Source organism: Plectropomus leopardus, chromosome 10 (genome assembly GCF_026936395.1).
Source record: "Plectropomus leopardus strain MGB_pleo_1.0 chromosome 10, ASM2693639v1, whole genome shotgun sequence".
In the NCBI taxonomy this organism is placed as follows: Eukaryota; Metazoa; Chordata; class Actinopteri; order Perciformes; family Serranidae; genus Plectropomus; species Plectropomus leopardus.
In genome coordinates this window covers 22,466,027-22,490,397 of record NC_142185.1, presented here as the reverse complement: position 1 = coordinate 22,490,397, position 24,371 = coordinate 22,466,027, and the positions used below count along the sequence as shown (strand labels likewise).

Here is a 24,371-nt window from a genome sequence, read left to right as displayed (position 1 = left end):
GTCGCTGTAATCAGATCTGGCAGAGGAAGCAGATCCACCTGTAGGTTGTGCTGACTGAGCATGCTCAAGTGTTGTGGCAACAGTACATTAGAGCTTATCACATTTAGCACAATTGGGCGCCAGTATTTAGCAGGAAGGTGACCTCGGCGGAGCGGCATCGGTAGCTCAGCGTGTATCCTCGACATGCCTATGAGGTGTGATCCTGGCATTTATTGGCAGGGCCAGGGGGTAGAGGGCCGGGGGGGTGTGCAGCATATGTTTTTGCAGCTGACCAGACCCCCCATTTTCACATGAAAGGACTGTGGAGAACACAGCACATAAGACAGTCCCTGCAGATTATCAACAATTGCTTTCTATTCTTAGACCTACAAGCTTGCTCAAGCAAACCTTGCTTATCACTAACCACAAAAATGCTCCTCTCTTTAGACAAATACCTCCCTCTCATTTTCCCCTCACTGAAAGGGGGCTGTCTCAGACTCTGAGGCTCTGCAGTCAATTATATAGACTATTAGCTGTTCATTAGAGGTGAGACTTCCATCAGTTATTTGACTTCTCTGTCAGCTGGTGACTAATTTAATTCCCCCCCCAACTTTTGCAACCCAGGGCAGCAGTATACCCTTGGATTCCTCTCAAAACAAATCCCTAACACTGCTTGCCAAGTTGTGAATTAAGAAACACTGTTTTCAATCTGTGTCCTTTGGATGCACGGCACCAATGTTTTCTTTCCTACCATGATTTTAATTGCACTTAACTGCGTTCATCCCGCACCCCAGGTGTATTTTCCCCCTTAATAAAAAAAAGCTAGAATTAACCGCAGTAGGTCTCAGTGTCCCACGGACATGCTCTGAGAACTAAACCAGATCAATAAGTGCTTTCAAAGTAAAGTTAATTGGTAACAAAGAAACAAGCAGCACACTCTGTGGATACATTAGACCCAATTACAAATCTACCTTGCTCCACAATGTTTCCCTACAACTGGGGTTTCATTAATGCACCTTGAGAAAGAAGAGCTTTGCAAATGCAAATGAAGTAAGTATAAAGGCTGGTCACCAGATAGATAGCTGGTGAAAAGGGGCAGAGGGGAGAAGGATCAGTGACCAGTCCTTTTCTCTCGAGTCCTGGGAGAGAACAGTGTGTCCAGTGGAGGGTGAAAAACAACTTCTGATACCAAATCATGCAGAGAATACGGTTAATTTATAGCAGCTTCAAACACAACATGCTGTGTGGGGACACTACTGTAAAATTCTCACTGTGAATATATAGTGCTTCTCCTCACATGAGATGCCTTTTGAATAAGTGGGCAGCAGAAACACTATATGGAGTCATAAGAGGAGTTAAGTCCATGCCATTTGCACTGGCAGTCTCATTTTCCACTAATTAGCAAGTAATGAATGGAAACTGGCTCCACTGAAAGGCGTCCATCATCACCCAGTCTTAAAAATACTGCAATGTGTTAATGAGATATATTTTAAAGCGCCCCACTTTATATGATATGTATGTGGCAACTTTAAAACCTTCATATAGGTACTTATATCTGCAACTGGTGTTTGTTTGTTTTTTTTATTTTGGTGACACTTTCTGGTGACAGAAAAAAAAAAACACAAGAAAGTATCTGAGCACCATTAGTGACCTGCTCCTGTCTACCCACAACGGGCTCAAGAGAAACAGGTCTGACTTATGTGGGCAAGACTATTCATTCATTATTAAATATCACAACACCGCGTTTATTTCTGATTTTCTGCAGCAGAAGTTTGAGTCTGCGACCACATGCTCGTACCTGAGAGTGCTTGAAAAAAGCGGAGATGCGAGTGATGTGCAGACTGAGGCATCTCGAGGCGCATCTTGCTCGGTAAATGCTGGCAGTGAAGAAAGAGTCGTCCTGCTTCCTCGCGGACACACTTCCCGGGCTCATTAACGCCGTAATCCACAAACACAGGGTCACACACACGTTCAGGCTCCTAAAAAACATGGTCCCGCCGTTTGTGTATTTAATCCCTCCACGGATCGGACAATACTGCGTGCAGGCTCCGCCGGAGAAACTAAAGAAACTTCAATTATACACTGGGGAGGAGTCACGGGCTCACGTGCCCTGCGATTGGAGGATGCCGCGGTGACTGACACGCACGAGGAGCGTTAGAGCAGGTAGACTGCTGCTGCATAGTCCTGCACACTGTTCACAGCAGGGACAGGTTGTTAGTAGAGACCTTAAAGGAGGAAGAAAGGGGTGTGTGAATGGAAATCGTGATCACAATCATAAACTGTAATATAATCAGTAATGGAATTAGCTGCGTTATACATAGAAATATGTGATTATGTTTATTATATTTTAATCCAAAGGTGTAGGGTGAAGTCAGACAATTTGGGATACCAGGTAAAATGGGAAAAAATAAGGTTTTACATCTACAGCTCTTTAAATATTAACAGCCAGGCTCCAAAAATGTTATTACATTGTTAATACAAATGTGCTTTACATAACACAATCATGTTTATTGAACTGATATAGCTAGTATGGGCACATGTGGCATGTTGATTAGCTCGTGTTGGTTATAAGAGTGCTGCACCTAAAATAATAAGGGTATAATAGAAACGGTTTTAGGATGTGGCATCATATTGATTGACTTTTAATTAAAACCAGCAGTGAAACCAGGATGTTTTTAGGCTACCAGGGGCCATACGATTATGACTTATGTGATTGTTTGGCATTATGTGATATTACATCAATTTTCAGTATTTTTGTCATGTAAAATATTAAAGATGATGCAGCAAGTCCATGTCAGTCACAGTAGTCCTGGATTAGTCATACCTGTTCCACACATGCCAGCACACAAATATGTCAACTGTTAACAATATGGCATCAAAGAAACAGACAGAACAGGGAAAACATGGCAGAAAAGTTGGACAATCTTTTTTAATACATAACCACAGGTTACAAGAATGCTTAATGTTTAATGAATTAATAAACTTATTAAGTAGATTTAACTATTTAAAAAAACAAACAAACAAACAAAACATGATTGTCCTATTTACCAGCATATGTCATCTTTCATTCGACTTCCTCGTCCAGTGGACCACCAACATCTTACTCAGACGTTGATATTTGGTTGAATTTAGGTTGTGAAGTTGTTCAAAAGGACAATGTCTAATGCCAGTGTCAATTCGACTGATGACAGATGAATTTGATATGTTGTGGTATGTCGTAACCAAAATCCAACGTCTTCTTAAAGTCTCACTTAAATGACGTCTTCATGTAGTGTAAAAATATTCCTTCGTAAGGTATGTGGAACAAAATACCGCTGTAAAATGTCATAATGTTAACGTTAACACAATTTGAAATTCTACATCTCTAGATGTTTAAAATATCATCAACCTGATTTTCATTCAAACAAACTCTAACATCTGTTGGACATAAGCGTCAGACGTCTTTCTGAATTCTTATTGAGGTCATATTGAGGGCTGACTTGTAAGTTAAAGCTCCCTCCAGAACAGATCATCATGTGTTCATATAGAGTGCCCTTTTAATATGAAACTTGACTAACTAATTTTAGTGTAAAGGTAAAAAAAGGACACATAACATAGCCATAAACAAATTTTTGGGCCAAGGAACATGGAAAAATTCAGATTTTGCCTGAATAATTGGGGTTTTTTTTATATTATTTCCATCCTTCTTTGCTTCATCTCATGTATTTATTCATTATTTGGCAGCATACCGGCTTGTGTGTCCATAAAACTGCCCCAACAATATACCCACACGTCATGCACAGTGGAAAACCCGGTCTACACACCTGTCTACTAAGCAGGAGGTAGGGTTAGCCCTACTGCCATCTACTGATGACACAACTCATCAGAGATGTGGAAAAGCCAGGTTTCCTGTATCAAACCCTCACATATGGCCTCGTGAAGCTTGCCAACATCCCAGGGAAGCCCTTTCCCTTTAGCTCTCACCTCCCAGTTTAACAGTAGCTTGGAAAAACAAATCAACTCGGAAAACTATTAAAACCATCCTGACTAAATTCCTCAAGCTGGACTCCCAACTTCTGGCCTGAGGTATGGAGAAAATATGACATATAGGAAAAGCTCGAAATCCTTGCTATTTATTAGAGTTAAAGAGTGAGTATTTAATTAGAAAGTTCCCTTGAGGGTTTACAAGACACTCCTGCTTTTGTCAGCTCACGGAGTACTTCCCTGAACCCCATTACAGCAGCAGCATAATGAAGTTTTATAGGTGTTGCTCTTAAACTGTGTGCGGAGTGGGAGTGAACACACACTTACACACCATCATTAGATTTGGCTTGAGTCGCCATCTTGCCGTGGGCCAATTACGCATTATGCCAAAATACTTCGACCCATGCCTCTGCACTGAAACTGTAATGTGCCCATATTAGCACATCCGGAGCCATTTCTGTGATGGAGATCGTGAAGTCAAAAACGAAAAATTCCCATTAGTCGCTAATTCCCATGTCATTCATGAACACTCAACGTCCTGCTCGCTGAGAGTAAGCAGACCGCTGTAATGGGAACGCTGGCCTGTCATAGTTTTGCGAAAGTGCAGCTATTTATCATTCAAATCATCTCACAGCTCTCTAATGATAAGATGGATGTGCGATCATTTCCCTGGTGGTCTCAGACACACAATGTAACTTGGGGTGAGAGATCCCTTGCCACTCTTAAAATATTTAAGCACGGATGTCTGTGTACCTTAAAAACAGCATAATGGCTTAATTTGTTGGCTTATTACAGCCATGTGTGTGGGGGGGGGTTTTATAGTGCGCAGTGAAGGAAACACACTGTCTGTGTGCGGTCCTGATGTCTCCTGCAGCCTGTGGGACACGTACCCCTCCGACGCCATGCTTTCATTCACTGGGAAAAGCCTATGCAAATTGTGAAAGCTATCTAGAGAGGGAATGTTTGTCTGACTGGATTTCATCTCTCACTTACGTCACCGCATTAATCCAAACCTATATTTACAGTGAGTCACCGTTAACAACATGTGTTTACTTATGTAAATAGACCTCGAGTATATGATCTGGTTCATGATCCAATAAAACATGTACACAACAAAGCATGCAACTCTTCTCATGCATGGTGCACCCAGTCTTTATGATTCCATGTTATTGCTTTAGGACAATAACACTCAATTTATTGGCAGAGGGTCGAGTTTGGCCTGCGATTTGGTATGAATGACCCGCCCTATTCCCCTTAGGCAAGAAAAGAAAAGAAAAAAGAAGGCAATCAGCAACTTATGAAGACATGGTCCAAAAATTGGCAAGAAATTAGAAAAAATCCTAAGCAAAAAATAATTAGTGAATGTTTTAAGAAAATTGACTGAAAATAAGTTTTAAAAAAGTAATAAAGAAAAAAAAAATTAATTACACTAAGAAAGTGCTTTAAAAATAATCTAATATCTAAGAATTATAAATATAGTTTTCTTGACAATTTCTCATGAAATCTAATAATATTTTCAGGCAATTTTTTGTCACATTTTACTATATTTTTTTGCATTTTGTTGGACGTTTCTCATCAAGTTGAACTTTGTTGTTTTTTCCCCGTGTTTTCGAGATGAATCAAGCCATTTTTTTCAGGTTTCAGAGGTTTATATGCCTATGAGAGGCATCTGAACGCAGTACAAGAAAAATTACGTCGTTCCAGGTTTTAAAGGGTTGATAAACGATAATTCATATAAATGATTAAATTTCTGGGGGATCCTCCATCTGAACTGTTTTTTTTTTGTAATCAAGTTTTATTTTAATACTTTTGTGTTCACTCTGACATCTAATTTACATTCCAAGTACAAAAAAAATCCTAGTGTGAATAAGTTCATTTTTACTTTCACATTTTCATTTTGTGAAATGGAAAATGTATGGTGGGCCACCCAGCACCCTATTGCGGGCCAGATTTAGCCCAAGGGCTGCAGGTTGAGTATCACTGGGTTAGAGTAAGCCAGTCGGAGGTAGGCAGCTTTGCAGCCTGCACAGAGCTGCTTTGACTGGCCTTGTGTTTGGGTTTCAAAAGTGGCACTTAGCATGTTCACTTAGCAAATTGCATGTTCCTGGTTTTGAAAAAATTGCTCAAATTAAACTAATGATTGAACATAATCCAGCAGTTTAACATTGCTTTTTAATTTCCCAGTCTTATTCTTTACTAACCACTATCTCAGCTGGAGCCTTTCTCTTCATTTCATTCCCTATTTTCAGACCCAATTTGCTCCTTCTCACAAAATAGCACCATCAACATCAGTGTAAAACAGCCAACCAGTATCCCCAGGTTCAGTGCTAACCAGGAGCTGATTATTTTTAGCTTTGTTCAAGAGTACTCTCAGTTACACTGCAGCCTCTTCGCTCCCTCTTTAGCTGGTATTCAGAGGACTGTGTGGCAAAGGACCGGCTGCAGTCCTTGAGCCGCCAAAATGAGGGTTTCTATCACATGATCTGACAAAAGGTATCTCAAAAGGATAACACGGCGGGATCAGTTTTCAGCCCGCATGCTCCTGAGAAAGAAGATGTATGGTGATCAAACACTTGAGTATCTTTGATCCTTAAAGGTGCAGGTGGACTCATAGTTCACACCTTTGATGAGAGGCCACCCGGATCAGAGGAGACCACCGGCTTTTGTTGTGAACACCAGCAAACAAAAGGAGAAGGAGATTAGCTCAGATGGAGGCGGTATTTCAACATGGGTTATGAACTGGAAGTGCAGTAACAATGTCAAAATGCATTTATGTGTTTTTTGTTTTAATCGTCAGCAGAAGCAATATGTTAAGGAAGGGCTTACAGAATAAACAGGTGCATAGATCAGTCTAACCTTTTAACCTCTGAGCAAGTCGGTGAGATTTCTTTGAAAAACGTGGGAAAAGCAACCAGCAACTTGATGAGAAATGCTCCACAAATTACACGAAAAAATTAACAGATTTAGAAAAATATTTTTTAACACTAGGGAAAAACCATATTCATAAATATCATAGTTATGTATTAAAATTATGTTACAAAGTTATTATATTCTTAAGCAATATCTTTAGGTTATTTCCTTTTTTTAATTTTTTTTTTCTTAGTAATTTTAAGGTAATTTTCTTATTTTAAAAGAATGTTCTTTGTATGTATGTATATACATATACATTTATTTATTTAACCTGCTGACGCCCACTAATAAACGAGACATAGAGTTCAAAGATCTTCCATTTGATGACAGCCAAAACTGAGTGTATAATTCCACCACCCCTGTCATTATCAGTGTTTAATCTACATGAGCTATAATTTAATATCAAATTACCAGAGTGATACAAAGAAAATGGCTCATAGCAAATCAGCAGCCAAACACAAAATAAAAAAAAACATGAGGTCTATCTCTAAGAGCAAACTAAAACAATGACATCATTGTAACTGATACCAGTGTCAGAGAGCGGCAGAAAATGCTGAAATCTTTTCCCAAGCCAGTACTCATGAGGCGGTTGATTGAACACCTTTCATCACATGCCAAGTTAAGAAATCACACATATACACTCACAGAGAAATCAATTTTAAAATTTGGATCCTCTTTTGTTCCATTTACCAAAGTGAATAACATGTTATGGCAGGACACTGGCTTCAAATGAAGACAGTTCATTAAAGAAACACACACACACATACACACACACACACACACACACACACACACACACACACACACACACACACACACACACACATAATCTTATTCCTGTCATTTTATTTGAGAAAATCGGAGCAAGTTGATTTGCATTGCAAGCGTTTTAATTATTCCATCCCCTCAGCAGATTTTTTTCTCCACTGAGTATTAATATGTAAGCCATAGGGAGAGTAATTCAAAAGAAATGTGAGCATCTCTTGCAGATGAGAGAGGAGCAAATATTGATTCTCAGTAGCTTCATTATTTGGATTTGATGGACTACATTGTCTCTAAATTAGTCAATTACTTGATGTTGGTCTTTTATTTTGAGTCGTGCCTTTATGCTTGTGATGCTCTACACTGCTAACCCTTAAAGGTCCCATAATGTAGAAAGTCAGATTTTCATATCAATTTTCTCAGTCCACAGAGAAAAGCACACTGTCCGTATTCAGCCACTGTACCTTTAAATGAGCTGTAAGGGCTTGATACAAAGAAAGTGCCATTAAAGTGCCGTTGCAGTCATTCTTCATATATATATATATATATATATATATATATATATATATATATACACAAAATGTGGAAAATATCTCTACAGAGGCTTTCTCAAAGATAAAACCCTTCAGCTGTACAGTCACTCTTTTGTCTATTCATGATTATTTAAAGTCTATTCACAAGAATTTTCTGACATCCCCTGTGAAAATATTTATCTTGTGTATGAGGCTGGAAAGCCCTACTCCTAAATAGATGCCTGCATGAAATATTTTCCTTCTTTTGCGGCGTCCCCAAACAATGCAGCGTTGTGCAATGGTGGGGGTTGATAGACCTGCACAAGCTGTTATTCACATATAAACCACCCACTCAGAGTTGAAGTTACATTTTGGTTTCAGTTTAGACAGTGATGGTTGACTGACAGCTGGGTATCCCTCGGTGGTTGTTAAGCAGGCCCGGATGATCATAACTGCACCTTTTTACGAAGTGCGCCGGTGTTTATTTTCAGGTTGGAAATAATGAATAGACAGAGAGGAGACGAGGAGGGGGGAGTTATGAAACAGCACTGATTTGAACTCATTTATTCGTATTATGAGGACAAAAAACGTGGTATCCAAATGAGGATGATCTCAATGCATTTTTAATAGGGAGTGTACCCTTTTGTACCACTAGATGGCAATGTGTCCACAGACAAATTTTAGGTCCAGACCAGTACTTTGACGCCTCTCTCTCTTTATCTCTCTCACTCTCTTTTTCTCACAATATTTTCCAGGAGATGATCCAGCATTAATACCCAACAATAGGGAATTTATCAGGGGGATTTTGTTCTCTCGTCTGAGGCAAACAATTATCAGAGATGATGGAAAATAGAACACATTTTGAAACTCAATGTAATCTCTCTTTCTCTGGGTCTCTTTCTCTCTCACACACATGCACTCAAATAAACCAGCACATTCAGATGCTTTTACACGCATACACAACTCTTGCATAGTGAAGCAGGATATATTCATGTTTTATAACCTAATTTGGTAGGGAAATGTTAACAGATGGTAATGCTCTCTGAATCATTTTATCATACATATCAGATCACGAGGTGCTTGACTTCTCCATATGGGTGACTTTTATCGGGACGTGTGATAACACAGTTTGTTCTTTCCTGTCTGTTATACAACCCCTGTCATTCTCGGCCACATGTAAATCTCCATGCGTCTCGTTGTCATCATCACGTATTTCCAGAGGGAACAACGAGAGCCACGACAGCCTTGTGCAAATGTCATCTCCTGAACCTGGAGGTCAGGAGAGTGATTATGCGAGTGACATGTCACATTGTAGTAGTGGATGTCTAGCTGAGTGGAGGCCCATTACACAGCATTATGTTGCTGTGACAAAGCAGGAGGCTGAAATCAGTGATCCACTGCACAGCAGACATGCCCATCCCCCAGCCTCTAAGCTAACAATACAGTGTCACTGGGAGATCACGGCTCCTGTGAGATTCTCCTGGCTAGAAATCATACAGCAGGAATGCTTTATAACGCCCTGGAGCTGTAAACTGAAAGCTAACCCCGCCCAACATTTTTAGCAGAGCTCACCAGCCAGGTTTCTATACTGTAAATTTGTTTTGAGGTACCTCAACACAAAATATTATGAACTTAGAAAAGAAATCAAAGAAATAAGTTAGGCAGTTATGTCAGGTAAACAAATTGTATGGAAATTTTTGAGCTGACATTTGCATGGCCCATTAGGCTTTACTTGCAGATTATACCATAATGCAAATTAATGGTGGTATTATCAGTAAAATAGGGTAATGAAATTATTTTAGGTGTAAAAAATACAATGATTTATTACACAACTCCACCATCGAGCCATTTAATTAAACCGCTAAATTAAAACATTGTGATACCTAGCTGGAAGATGTTCCATTATGCATAAAATCTACAGATTACAACTGATTTGTACATCTGTTTATACGTTTATAAGCTTTAGCAATGAGACTGGAGAAAAGGGGAAACAGCCAGCTCTGTCCTATGGTAACAAAACAAGTCTACCAGCACACGCACGGCTCACTAACTAACACGTTATATCTTCTTTGCTTAGTACAAAACTAGAAATGTGTAAACAAAAATTAGCTGTTTTACGCAGGGCTCTGAGGCGGTCTATTTCTTGGCTTGGAGCATTTGATGGTCAACCAGTGGACGCTGTCCATTTTACAAGGTACAAGGTGTATTTATTAAATTAAAATTTGCCTCCATCTTTAAACTTAACATCAGCAGTGTAGTGCTAAAGTGCATCGAAACAACATTTTGCCACTGTGTTCGTAAATGTTAGAGAATAAAATAATCTCAACTTTCAGAATTAAAATATATATATGTTTTTTAAGTGCCTGAAGGTCCAATCATCACTTGAGCTTCGTGTAATGCAAGAGAGCCATCAAAACTAAATGTCATGGTTGTCATAAGGACATTAAAGATGTGTTGATTGATTCGTGCCGTCAACTCACGCACTGAGTGACAACGCAAGACAACATTCCACCTTCCACCATGACACAGTATTTTATTTTTTTTCTCAGTTTACAACTAGTAACTGCTTACTACTAAAGATAAAAAGACGGCAAAACATAATTTCATTTTATAGTTTTAGGTGATAATAATGTATGTAAACTTGCCACCATAGGAACAGAGATTGCATAACCTTCGTACATACTATAACGTGTTGTTTATATTCATAAATAAGCTTTAGAGTAGCAGGTCGGCTGATTTTGTCACCTTTAGATATAGTTAGGCTTGCTGTTTCCCTGTTTGCAGTCTTTAAGCTAAATTAGGCTAAGCTAATACATACTGTATGTATTATTATGTAATCGCAGCAAAGTCTTGACAAGGACCCAAATAAGCCTATTTCCTAACATGAACAAACTGCGATGCATCATTCTGTTGATATTCTATAGAAATGTTTCTCCATTTATTTGGATGATAACACTGACAAACTAAAGAACATGTAGCTACTGCGCTATCTACGTACAACTAAGGCGGAAATCTCAAAACTGTGTCAGTAAAGGATTTAAATGTCACTGTAAGAAAAAAGCATTGTAAAGTCAATGACTGCCATTGTGCCGGAGGGGGAGGAAGGGGAAGGCAAGTCTGTTGGATGCCCAGGTCACCAACCCTTGACCTCTGTCCTCGACCCTTGAATCTATGACATCTGTCTGCTTTTCCCGCCTTCCCTCCCTCCCCCTCTGCTGTCAAAGGAATTTGATTATGGTTGGGGGGGGGGGACTTCCAAAAGTGACATTTTTTTTTAACACTCAGATTTTCTTGAGAAAACAATCTCAACTCGGTGAGCAAGTGTGATATGTAAACAGCGTGTTTGTTGCAGCTCTTTTGCTGTATAGTTCATTGGAGCTCCACTTTGTCAACAGCTACTTTTCTTTGCTTAAAACATTTGCACCTGAAAATAAAGATGTTTTTTTCTGTTATTCTGCTTTGCTTTGTCTGGAAAATAGGTCTGTAGGCTATGACATAACAGTGTACCACAGAGAGCCGCCTGCATTTCTAGCCTGTGTGGATGGTTGCAGAAGGGGAGGGGAGGGGAGGAAGATAGTGGGGGTGGTGTTGTACAGTGAGTACACAAGGCTCGCTTTTTCTCTCTAATGCCACAAGCTCATATGCACACACACACACACACACACACACACACACACTCACATACACACAGATAGTGAAGCCTTTTCCTCCAGACTGCCTCTGACAGCCCGGCCCCCATGCTCCTATTCTCTTTACAGTGTAAATAAAGCAGCAGGGCTTAGGGAACTAAATCCAATATGTCAATGGACACCAGAGCACAATGAGGAATAGATACCCAACTGGATATTCCCCTGCTACAAACTGGGCTTTCCACGCGCTTCCTCGGCCTAATAACGACACAACAAGAGTCGTGTGACTCGCTGCACCCTTCCCCCACCCGTACATATTACCATTGCTCCTCAGTGCTGTCTAGAAAGGTCATGTGACCCTCATCAGCTTCCCGGGTTGGGGGAGGGGAGGCAGATTGAACCTGTTCTTTGTTAGGAGGTCAGCCCCAGCTCTATGGCAGGAAGCACGCCTACCATAAAGCATGTAATAGATGTGCAGAAGGGGCAGAAGGCAGTGTGGGGGGATTTAGCTTGACTTTTTTAGCATTCATGCAGTAGTGAGCACGCAGGCAGGAACCACATGGCACAGTGCTAAGGCTTGCTTGACAAATGCAGTTTTAAAATGGCACAAGGCTGATGTAACAGAAAGAAAAATACATGAACCAATTTTAGGCCCGGTCTCTGTTTTTATTAGCGTCGGCTCAAATGTCTGGATGGAGTTAATATAAGCATGACATTAGGAGTATCTGTGTGAGGAGACCTAGTTCCAAGGGTTTACAGTTGGAGAGGGGGGCAGAAATTCAAGCAGGAATATTTGGTTATTTAAATAAATTAAAATAAATATGTAGGGACAGTTTTTCCTCAGAGGGAGCCAGCTACAAAACAGCACAGCAAACTTTCATAGTTTCAGTGCATCCTCTACTATTTGCAGATGATGTTGCTCTTCAGACTGTAACCTCAGCTAGTTTGCAGCCGACTGTGACTGGGTTGGGATGTGGCTCAGCACTTCTACAATCCCAAGGGATGGTTGTTTTCTAGCGGAAAAAAAAAGTGTTTTATTGGTGTGAGGGGAAGCAGTCATATTAAGTGAAGGAGTTCTGGCATCATATTTATGAGTGATGGTTAATTCTGATAGTGGGAAGAGCTGCAGTATAATAGTCTGTTTTTCAGACCATGTTTGTAAAGGTAAAGCTTTCAATTTACCACTTTATCTTTGTTTCTTAAACTTTATTTTTTTTACAAGCTTCGTTGTTTTACTAATCCTTTTTTATACAGATATCCGCAACTGAGCCACAACAAAGATGCTTCATTACGGCGGATCTGTTTTTTTTTACATAGATCCAAATAACACCCGCATACTGCTGCCCCAGTATGTGACTTTTAGCCCATGCTCAATCCGAACTCATAAAATAGCCTTACTCTCTCAGGGCTTTTCTCGTAAGTACCTGACGCCAAAAGGCACCTTTTTCATGCACATGGAGTTCCCCTGGATGATGTCAGGTGAGATCTTGTGAAAGATGTCTGAAAGCAGCATAACTAAAGTGTTGTTGTTACAGATTTTAAAGGGTTAAGCATTTTATGTATATGCACTACTACATTCAGTTAGGAATGTTAGTATCGAGTCCAAAATATATTGAAAATTATCACCATCAAACCCAGAAATTTAAGAGAAGAACGTTACAGTGAAATGACAAAGGACTGAGCGTGGAACATACAGCATGTTGTAAAATGCACACAGGTTATATTTGACAATAGAGCCGGATGTTTGAATGAAGACTTTTTTTTTTTCATTTTCTGGAAATGAGATGTCTCACTTCCTCCCTGAAATCTTTATAATAATTTACTGTCAAGAAGCAGACGTCAGACGGTTATTTGGCACACTGAGGGGATGATCTCATATATCCATTTTCCTGTGCTCATCAAACATGGATTTCTCCAGAGAACAGCTCTCACAGATTGTCTTTGTAGCATATGGCCTTTCAACATCTGCACATCAGAGACAGACTGACACCTGCACGTCCACTGTGAATGGCGTGTGTTTATTTTCATTGTCTCTCATTCAGAGCGTAAAAGACAGTAGCTAACATTCCCGATTATAACTGCCTGCCCTGCAATGGACAAAGCCATGAGGTGCACAAATGTTAAATATGCTAAAGAATATGTTTAACCCTTTGCAAGTTGGTGCTATTACTTGCAAAAAACATGTAAAGAGGAAAACAGCAGTGATTTAGGAAATTAGCTTTAGAAAGCTATGTTTATAAATATCATAATTACACATTTGAAAAGAATTAAGAACATTTTTTTATATTTTTCAGCATTTTTTCCAGGTTATTTCCCTTTTTTGAAAACTTTATTTTTCATTGTTTTTCCCCTACTAATGTTCAGGTTAGTTTCTTGTTTTTTCTAAATTCTTTTTCTATTTTATCATTAATTTTCTTTTTCTTTTCTTTCTTTTTTTTTTTTACATTATTATTTTTTTTTTCACTGACTTTTAGGTAATTTTCTGGTATGTTTTACTAATGTCTTGCTAATTTTTGGTTTAATTGTTTTTTGATTGCTCATTGCCTTCTACCTATGTTTTAGAAAGAATTTTTTTGCTCAGGTTTCAAAGTGTTAATGTCATGTGCAGGAAGTCATGAGGATTGGTGATATTCAAAATTTGTCTCATTGTCATTTGATGTCACAAACAGACTTAACAGCCAAAATTTGTCCCACAAATTGATATCAGTCCTCTTCTGAAAACTGTCTCAAAGAAATACACTAAATTTTGGTGTTTGCCAAAAACTACAGTGCTCGGCTGTTTTATGAAAATATACTTAGCCTTTACAAAAAAATCTTCTTTCTTTTTCTTTTTATCTATTTGAAAAATGTATATCTGCAGCATGAATGGAAGGGCCTGGGGGTGAGTGCTGGCAATAGGAGGTAATAAAGAAATACCTCACCCTACAAATGATCATTGGTATGTGAGTTACTTACCCCATGTTACAATGAATTCAGGAAGAAAACTTTTCTTGCTTGCTGTAGAAGAAGTGTGAGGGTTTCTGGCACAGCTTAATAAACGCAAATTTTTAAAGCACTTCTGCATAAACAGCTCAGGCACACTACTCATCCGTGCATGAGACTGTATTTGTGGAAGTGATATAAATGTTTGGTTTTAAAAATGCATGTCTTTGAGAAGTACGGAGTTTATGATTGGATTACCAACACTTGGATTATACTATACTATGTTTGAAGAACATATTGGTTCGTTAATTGGGGGACAACAACTCATTCAGTGTAATCTAAGTCTAATATCCAGTCGTATTCTTTTTCACAAGTGCAAGCATTTTTGCCAAAACCTTACCATTTAAAACTGAACTAAAAGTGAAACTTATCTATGCCGTCTTAAAAGCCAAAATCCATTAGGCCTACTAAGGTTGTTTTTTGTGGTTTTGGGGTTTTTTTTGCAATAATGAATGTGTTTGGGAAGTGCTGACAGGGCTCTCACCATCATGAAACTGGAAACACTGTTTTCCTCAAAAAAATATGAATTTACATTATTGTGACAGCTGGTTAGAAAAGGTCAATGAAAATCCCGAAACATGTCTATAGATACGCAAAATATATTCCTTTTAATACTAATTTAAAATCTAGGGCTGCGCTGCATAACTGTTGAAGCGTTAGTATCAGATTATATGCCCTGGCATATGCATCTTGTCAGGGGCAGAAATGTCTAATAGATAAGTAAAGTTAGCAATGAACAAATGCCTGGAAAGTGTGTGTTTACTTATGTATGCTTTTGAACTTCAAATATTATACAAGGCTCGAGAGAGGCAGACACTCGCTGCGCTGGATGCTTCGGCTCTGCACATAAACACTTGATGGGGAAGCTACTCTGGTCAGCAACATTAAAGGGGAAAACCATCTAAGACATCAGCATATTTACGAGACAGTTTTAACTGGTGCTCAACCAATTTTTCACTACATACATTTATTTGCTTACCTATTAAATAAAGCCACTGAAATAGGTCAGATGTTATAGAAAAGTTATGGGAACGTTTTGAAAATTCATTGGTAATGTGGCAACCCTGTACTGAGCATACAACTGGATAAATGGGAATCGTATTTTACTGCAAGAATAGTGTGAGAGCTCATAAAAAGATGTTTTGACATAGATTTGCTGTTGTTAAAGGTGGTTCCCACTCAATCAATAAATCTGTTTGTTTGCTGTGGAGGCATGTGAGAAAACCAAAGTTTTCTTCACTAATTCAAGACAACACAGCATGACTATCTGATGTACAAACAGTCATTTTGTGGGTGAAGTATTCCTTTAATAACAACAACATAACATGCTCACATAATACATACAATAGCCTACTTTTTGGCGAGGAACCAAAGAATACAGTTCACCAAATTGCAATTCGGAATCAGAATAAAAAATGCGAGAGGAAATTGTGATGTGTTATAGTCACATTGATGTAAAGCCGATAGTATTATAAGAAAGTAGGAATTATTCCAATATTATTTGGAGTGTTCAAGATGATCAAAATGTGTTGTTGAACATTATTGTAGTACTTGGCAAAATTTATGTGGTAAAGTCTCAAAAAAGGCTGGCATTGAAAACCTTTTTTTTAAATTCTTAAGGATTATTATCTTATCAGTATTTTATAATGAAAGGTGAAGAAAAAAGTTTAAATAAACATAAATGGGAGTTTCTGAGATTATCAAAAACCTGGGAAACAGAGATATGAGATCTAATGTTAGTGAAATATACTCCACATGTATGTAGATGTAATTAGATATGTGTAATGTATTTTGGTTTCTGTGTATGTATCAATGTTTATGTGTAAATTAAAAAAAAGGAGAAAATAGAAATAAGTATGAAAATAAGAAGTAGGTAAATGTACAGAATAGTAAGTATAAAAATGTGCATTATGCTACAATGTTTAACACTTGAAGACAAATATGCTGAATATTAAGAATAACATGGAATGACCTGCCTGAGGAGATAAGGCTGGCAGAATCAAAACCCATTTTTATAGACTTTCTTATATGTGGTGTCTTTTTGTTCCGTGTTTTTATTTCTTTTGATCTATTTTACCCTTTTAATTTGTGTTTTATCTATTTGATTTCCTATTATATGTGGTTTTATTGTTTGTATTGTTTCTGTTATTGTTATTTTTGGTCTATTTCTTTGTATTATTTTATATTGACATTATGCATCCTACATCTTGCAGTATTTGTCATCTGGTTTCAGTTTAATTCTCCAGTTTCTTCTTGCTTGTGTTCGGTAGGACTGTTTGGCTTTCTGCTGTTGTATCAGTGTCTATGTATCCCATTTCAACTTTGCTTTTATTTCAAAGCACTTTGTAAAAATCTGTTTTTAAAGGCGTTACATAAATAGTTATTATTGTTAGTATTATTATTATCATCAGTATACAATATGTATAATGTGCTAAGTCAGTTACGTGTGTAAAAATACAAAAATATGTGCATTATGCTACATTACACTGTATAAAACTAGTATGGGAAATTTCAGAATATAAAATAACCTATGTATAATGCTAGAAGGTTCAACACAAATTTATACATTTATAAAAATACGAATAAGAAATGTGTACAGTATGTGCGTCATGTGTTAGATATACACACAAGAGGTGTTGGTGAGAATCTACAGTCTGTGGTGAAAACAGAGGCTGAAGCTGAAATAGTTCATGCGCGCTTACTGCAGTGTGTACGGTAACCAAAGGAATGTGTCACACCAGTGTAGAGCCGTAATGATGTCAACTTGTTATTTACTTTCCAAATCTGAATGACTGAGCAAGGCGAAAGGAGAATTAATCAACCGCTGTGTGACCGGGCAGGCGAAAAATAGTGGAGTGTGGGGGAGGGGAAGCGGCTCAGAGGCCAGATAGGCAACACACTACTAGACTGTAGCCTGTGAGACTCACACTGCCTGTGCTAACATAATATCAAAGTAACCATACACTTTCGGTTTTTCGAGAGCGTGTTATTGTAACGACCAACCGTGTTTGTATTTTTGGTCTCAAAAAAGCGCCATTTTAGCTGCATATTTATGCTATAGGAAACATACAGTAGCTGTGTGGTTACAGCACGCAGCCGTTGGAAGTGTTGAAAGGGCAGCTCTTCGTGTTTACAAACTGCTATTTTAGCACGTAAGCTAGCCGGTGAAGCCAGCGAGATACACGCGATATGTACTGTTAGTAAGTTCACTAATTAACCTTAATGTTTGGTGTTGTTTTTAATATCCAGGTTTAAGGTCAGTTAGCTTTCACCCCCCACCACCCCTCTCTCTCTCCGCTCTCTGTCTACGTCTCTCCCCCGCTGCCGATCAGCGCCTGCTGCTGCTGTCTCTTTACGTTGCTGTTCTCAGTGAACGGTGAAACTCCACAGAGTAACTAGCCTGCAGCCCCAGCCACGAAACTCGGGTTTATTCCAACTTTACCGCCACTTGTGAGTGTGTCCACTGCTTTGTTAGCACACCAAATTAGTCGACAGTGAGTCATACACAGCAGCGGTCGGAACTTGAAATATGACGGTAAGCAAAATGGGAGGAAAGTCGTCGCTAGCTTGCTGAAGTTGGAGGTTTCTCCTTGTGGAAGAGGAAGAGGTGGCGGCGGACACCACGAGTTCACTCTCACAATAAAAGGTAAGCCAGTTAAAGTGGCATGGTTTAGGCTGCACTGCATTCAGGCTGATTGTGTGTATGTGTGTGTTTGGGGGGGTTTATACGCGGAAGAGGATAATGACATTCAGAAATTGGTGATTATGGCGTTGATTAGGAGCCGGCACATAGCTTAGTCACCCTTTAACTCCACACGTGTGTTGCAATTCCTGCTTGGGTCTTTCTAATTTTCTCTCTTTCGGTTATCCAAACAACCTACTTTTTCTGAGAGTGTTTTTTCACTCTCACATTAAACCTTAGAAGCTGAGCTGTGGACTTCTTTGCAAAATAATAAGTTTTAGAGGTTGAATGTTGTCCCAATTTGGTAAATTATATCTACTTTGCCCCCAATGACACAATGGAAACCCTCAACCTCATTAAGTTGAACCAGTGCAGTTTGTGTGGTTTTTGTTCAAGCTGAAATATGAATATTTATATAGCTATGCAGACTTGGGAAGTGGGGGGAAACATTCAACTGAGACACCAGTTTTCAAGGGACAATTCATGTTACTGTATAACTACAGTGTTGAGCTGTTTCCTGACTGTGTCAGCTGCATTAAAGCACAGTTTCTCAAAAGAAACCCTGCTTAATGTGAAGCTTGGGGACATGGTGGTTTCATATCCACAGAGCACTTAATAAAATCAGTTTAGGGATCTATAAATTCTTCTTATTTTCCAGTTAGTAACCCTGACTGCTCTCTGTAGTTGTTGAAATAATAAGATACAGCATGTACAGACACAGTTAAGATGTCTCGGCTAGCCTCTGAGCATCAAAGTGTTTATTATCTTCATTAAAGCAAAACATGAGAAGAATTCAGATGAAAATAACAGCTAAGCCACACTGCTGTTTGAATGCTGTCTTAGCCTGATTCTACTTCAATGGCCCAAATAATTAATGCCAAAGTGATGCTCCCATTTTCTTCTTGACCTAGTGGCTGTTGTATATTCACAGTATCAGTCAGTGTTGTTTGCCTCCTGAAATCTGAACAAAGCAATTTAACAAAGAACTTGCACTGGAGAAGACAGTGACTTTACTTGATTTGACATTTTGGCTGCTACCTTTTTGGGTGTTTTGAATGGTAAGCCATTGGTCATAAGCTGGATGACACCTACTGCTCTTTACTAATATCACCACAAAGACACCATGCATGTTGTGTAGATTTACATGGTCCATAAATATTGAACAATAACAACAATATGATTATGTAACAGAGCATCACTTTCTCATCAAGGTTGTAACTAACACTTAAACGTAACTAACACTTCAGTGTTTTATGCATTTGAACTCCACCCATGTAATTTCATTCTAAATTTTGTTATTTTGTTACGTTGTTGACATTGTAACCCAATATATCACTTCAGATCTGTTGTCAAAGCATTTCCCAGAGCGTTACCTTTATCCAATATTTTTACATCTATGATGTGGAATCCAAAATACCTCGATGCGTTTTGTTTACTCTATTTTGCGTCAACTAATACCCCTTTTCCACCAAAATTAGCACGGATGCAGTATTTCCAACAAGAAAAGAAATGTGTGGAGGTTAATTTTGCTTGTGTGTGTCTCCTTTTTACATTCTGTGTCCCCTCTTAGAATTTGTTCCGTTAGGGTCGCACAGGCAGAGCTCATATTGAGTTTTTGTTTTTCCTTTTCCTCAACAGTAGTTTGAGGAGTTTGTGTTGCGAGGTAGATATGAAACCTACTTAAATAGGCGATAGACTTCTTTTCCATTGTCTGTCAATGAATATGTGTTTTTTAGGGGTCGTTTTCCTTTGCTGGCGAGTCACTTTCAACATCACAAGCGCACTGCTAAACAGGGTTAGCAAACATTAGTACGCAGCATGGAGGCCAGTGCAAATGTTAAGATTTTCGGACTACTTCTAGTTTATATTTGTCATTTATTGAGTCTCTCTTTCAAACTTGATGCTGTCTAATTCTGAAAGATGTTTGAATCCTGCTTGGATGGAGACGTGGAAATTGGGGCTGAGATGTCAAGGATTCGCAGAAATTATTGACCATTGTACCAGAGAAGGGGCGAAAATTAGCATGTCCACCTTGGTGTTGTGTTTCCGTCACTGCCGATTGGAGCTGAAGCTGATAAATAACTGTGACGACTGCAGAGTCATTTGTCTTGGGAGTGAATGCTGATTTAAACCCTTCCCACTTCAGGCAAAAGCTAGATGCTAGTGGGTGATACTGGGGTGTCTTTGTCCAGTAGGGAAAGGGCCAAAAAGAGAGCCAAAAATGACTAAGTTGTTCCACTTTCACATCGTACAGGTAGCAGTTTAGCATTTGTTTAATTTAGTATGTGGACTTTTAAGTCAAGATAAATAAATAAATAGTGACAGTTCAATCAGGCAGTGTTATTGTTTTTCAAATACTGTTGTACAAATAAATGATTCATAAAAGTGGGACATAGTGTGTTACATTAAATTTTGATTATTTTATGTAATTTTGCTTATTATTTCCACATTTATTTCAACCTCAAATGCTCCGGTTAACATTGGGATACTGATTTTAGCCTTTTTGCTTTGCCCTACCACCAGTTTTGTCACCAGAGTTAAGTACTTGCAGCCAACCCTAATTGCAGTAGTTACAAAAACAGGTTTAGTGCTGCCTATTTAAAGAACAATAGGTGTTTTACTATGTCTTAATTGCAAGTTTAAACTTTACGTTCCACATTTCCATTTATTGATCCCTAAATATGTCATTGTCAGTGTCTAAAGTCATTACTACCTCTCATTGATAGCTCTAGAAGATGGGCTAATTTTTACAGTGAGTATTTGCAAGTTTTCTCAGTGTTTCATAACCTTTGTGTCCCTTCTAGTTTACAATTTGTACACCATTTGAACAGTTACTTTTATGCTGAGTCCACAAAGTCATAAATTGATAATGTTGACCTTCAGGTTGTTGGTTATCTGTGTTTTGTTCAGTGGCAGGATTTGAGATGAAGTGTATTGTCTTTGATTTCAGTGCTGTGACACAATAGCATGGCCTTCATATGTGAAGAATCATAATGATTTGTATTCAAGCACAGAGGAGGCAACAGCCTATCCGACGTACATTGTCTTAGGCTGTGTGTTCAAAACAGAAATGTATCTCCTGCTCATAAGTAGGGCAAGGAAGTCCCTGAGAAAGCCCATGTCAGCCTTGTGGTGCTGCAAAGCTCTGTATCGGGCTGTCCAAATATTTCTGTAGCAGTATTTATTTATGATAGGCCATGGGGGGAGGTGAGCCATTCTCTCCCTCCAAAAGAGTCGTACAGTGTGCATGGGCTACCAGCCAACTGGCAGACTAGTGGTTACTCTGAAATAACGCCCATACAAGTTCTGGCTAGTTCAAGGCTATGGTTATTTATTTGGATTTATTTTGGATTTAGGGCGGCTCTGTTTATAGTTGTATGAACTTTTGTCTGTTGTGCCTTGACTCTGTCCTTGTGTGTTTTCAAAATGAAACAAGTAGGAGGAAGCCACATGCCTGTAAGGGTGTGTTAAGTTTTCGACTGTGTCTAGCAGCTAATCACTTTCTGTTTCTATTTTGTCTGAACCCATCATAGCTAATGATTGATGATTATTGTTGATGAAGCACTTTTTAGAGCATATGTCATATGAGGTTACTCTTGTTCAACACTCATTGTATAACAAGGTCAGTCTGTAGGTACAAACAGGTAATCCTATATCTTAATATTGCGAACATGTTCTGAAGAAAAAGATCATGATCTTATGATTATAATTCTAGTGAGCCTCTGAAGTAGGCTGATCATTTTAACTAGTTTTCATCCCCATCACTGCTGGTGGATGACTGTTGAGGAAGTTGTGCAAGCTCATGCATGCCAGAGTGAGAAATGTCTTCACTAAAGGGAGTTCTGCTTTGTCCCTCAGTCTGTCTTTCCCTGTCAGATACTTTGTGATTGTGTAGCAGTGGAGTAAAGGTGAAGACTGCTCACAAATAGTGTACATTAAGACAGCAGCATCTGAAAAATGTTACTGAAACATAATTATGCATCATAATGTACAGATGATTTAATCAGGAGGGTTTCATGTCCATACATGCAATGGAGGAGCTCCAACTGGCAGTCCCTTAACATTGTGTATTGAAAATAAATGAATGGGACAGATATATATAAAAATCCCTTACCATGACACCCAACTACTTCTGTAAATATTATGTTGTAAAATTGTATGTTCAGTAGTTAAATTCCTGTGACATTGTCCAACAGAGAGCTCTGACAAGTGCATTTATTAAATGTTAAATGTTGCTCAGTCAGTACATAATCTCATTATTGTCACAACTCTCTAATTATCAAATTCAAGGGGCTGTATTTTAACAGTAACAGCATCTCCTCCCTGTCTTTTATGGCCTTTCATTTCCCTTTCTAGCATAACCTGACCCATAAACGTCTTTGTTTGAACTGGACTATTTTGAGCAATTTTGTAAATTATTGGACAGTTTCTAGACCAAGGGTAAATCCTAGACCCACACTTTAATGGAAATCAGCAAATTTCTGTCTAAAGTCATACTTAGATCTCATAAGTTATTTGTGTATTGCTTTTAGTAGCTATTGATAGCTGTTAGGGTTGGGTATCATGTGGATTTTAACAATGCTAAATTCCGATTCTTTCAGGGTAGGGGTCAAAACAGGCCACATGCTTGTTTTGAATAGTAATCTGTCCATTTTTTTTTCATTTACTGTACTGTAAACTTAAACATTGAAACCTATGGAAATAACACAGGGTCCAACATGCTTGGCGAGTAAATACAGTCAGCCACTTGCCTGATTGGACCAGTGCCATTTATTAAATAAAATTATTAAAATTTATGTTTGCGTTGGCCCAGTCAGAGCTAATTGGATTGACGGATGAGAGGAGCAGGTGCTGCAAAGTTGAGTGAAAGCAAACTTTAAGACCTACAGCAATGAAGTGTTAAATTTCACAACCACTGTGCCTGATGTCCTGCTGCTCCGTCTGCACCCAGGTTTCGCTCTGTGCTCCGAAAGTGGTGCAACAATAACGGAACTGTACATACATTTTTTTAACAGTGCTTCCAATGAATGGTCCACCTCCAAAAAAAGAAAATCAATATGTTGCAGCAGAATTTTTTACTGTGGAGGGCCAGCACAAACAAATGAATGTGTGGAAAACCCTGCTGCTTTACAAACAACATTACCGTAGCCTCTTTTACACTTCCCATTAAGGCGGGAATATTGTGCTGTTATGCTGTCTTGTTGCATCACCATTCTGTATATAGGATACGATTGCAGAATGGGGGGACAGATAACAGAGTCAGTAAATGATTGTTATTGCTGTGTTATGCTGTTGTTATTGTCAAGAAAGCACTGCTAACGTACATCTTTTATGTCACGCTAGAGGCCGATGCTATTGTGATACATGTCACACCCGTCAAGCCTCTTTTGATTCCACGATGCTGGCAAACAGTCTATAATCACAAACTGTAGCAAAACAATGCCAGTGTCATTTGGTTCAGTGTGAGAACATAAAGGTGGCATGAAGAAGGACTTTGTAGTGGCCCTAAAGCGTGATTTCTGTGTAAAACAGGCTTTTGTCTCCACCGCGGCATCTACTCAGTGTTTGTATGTTGGTGTATGTGTGTGTATTTGGAGGATCAGTCCTGACGCACAGACAGTGGTAGAAGGACGGGCTGCAGCATGATAATAATTACACCAAAATGTTAAAAAGTAAACTAACAGTTTCAGATGAAAGAACCAGTAATGCCAGAGCTTTTCAATTCTACGATCTTAAATAATTTAGCACAGGGCCTGTTTAATACCGGTGAGATTAATGGGATCAGGGTTCACGCATCCATTGGAAAAGGCATATATTTAACAGATTGATCAAAGATTTTATTAATCGATATCGGATCATTCAGTTGAAGATTGTTTTGAATCAGATGAATCAATTGTTTTAACTCAGCCCTTTACTGATTTAAAAATGTCCACATGTTTAGTTTCAAAAGTA

The 24,371-nt window shown here is 38.7% G+C and overlaps 2 protein-coding genes across 2 annotated transcripts in view; one reads left to right on the top strand and one right to left on the bottom strand.

Moving 5' to 3' along the window:
• anos1 (anosmin 1) overlaps nt 1-2,055 on the bottom strand; it is a 58,581-nt gene extending 56,526 nt beyond the window's left edge. The window contains exon 1 of the mRNA XM_042494621.2: nt 1,778-2,055. Within this exon, the coding sequence (XP_042350555.1) occupies nt 1,778-1,969 (192 nt within the window). The 5' untranslated portion in view covers nt 1,970-2,055. The remainder of the gene's footprint in view (nt 1-1,777) is intronic.
• A 15,498-nt stretch (nt 2,056-17,553) lies between these two features.
• Nucleotides 17,554-24,371, top strand: part of tbl1x (transducin beta like 1 X-linked) — a 29,506-nt gene continuing 22,688 nt past the window's right edge. The window contains exon 1 of the mRNA XM_042494581.2: nt 17,554-18,383. The gene's annotated coding sequence lies outside the window, so the exon portion shown is untranslated. The remainder of the gene's footprint in view (nt 18,384-24,371) is intronic.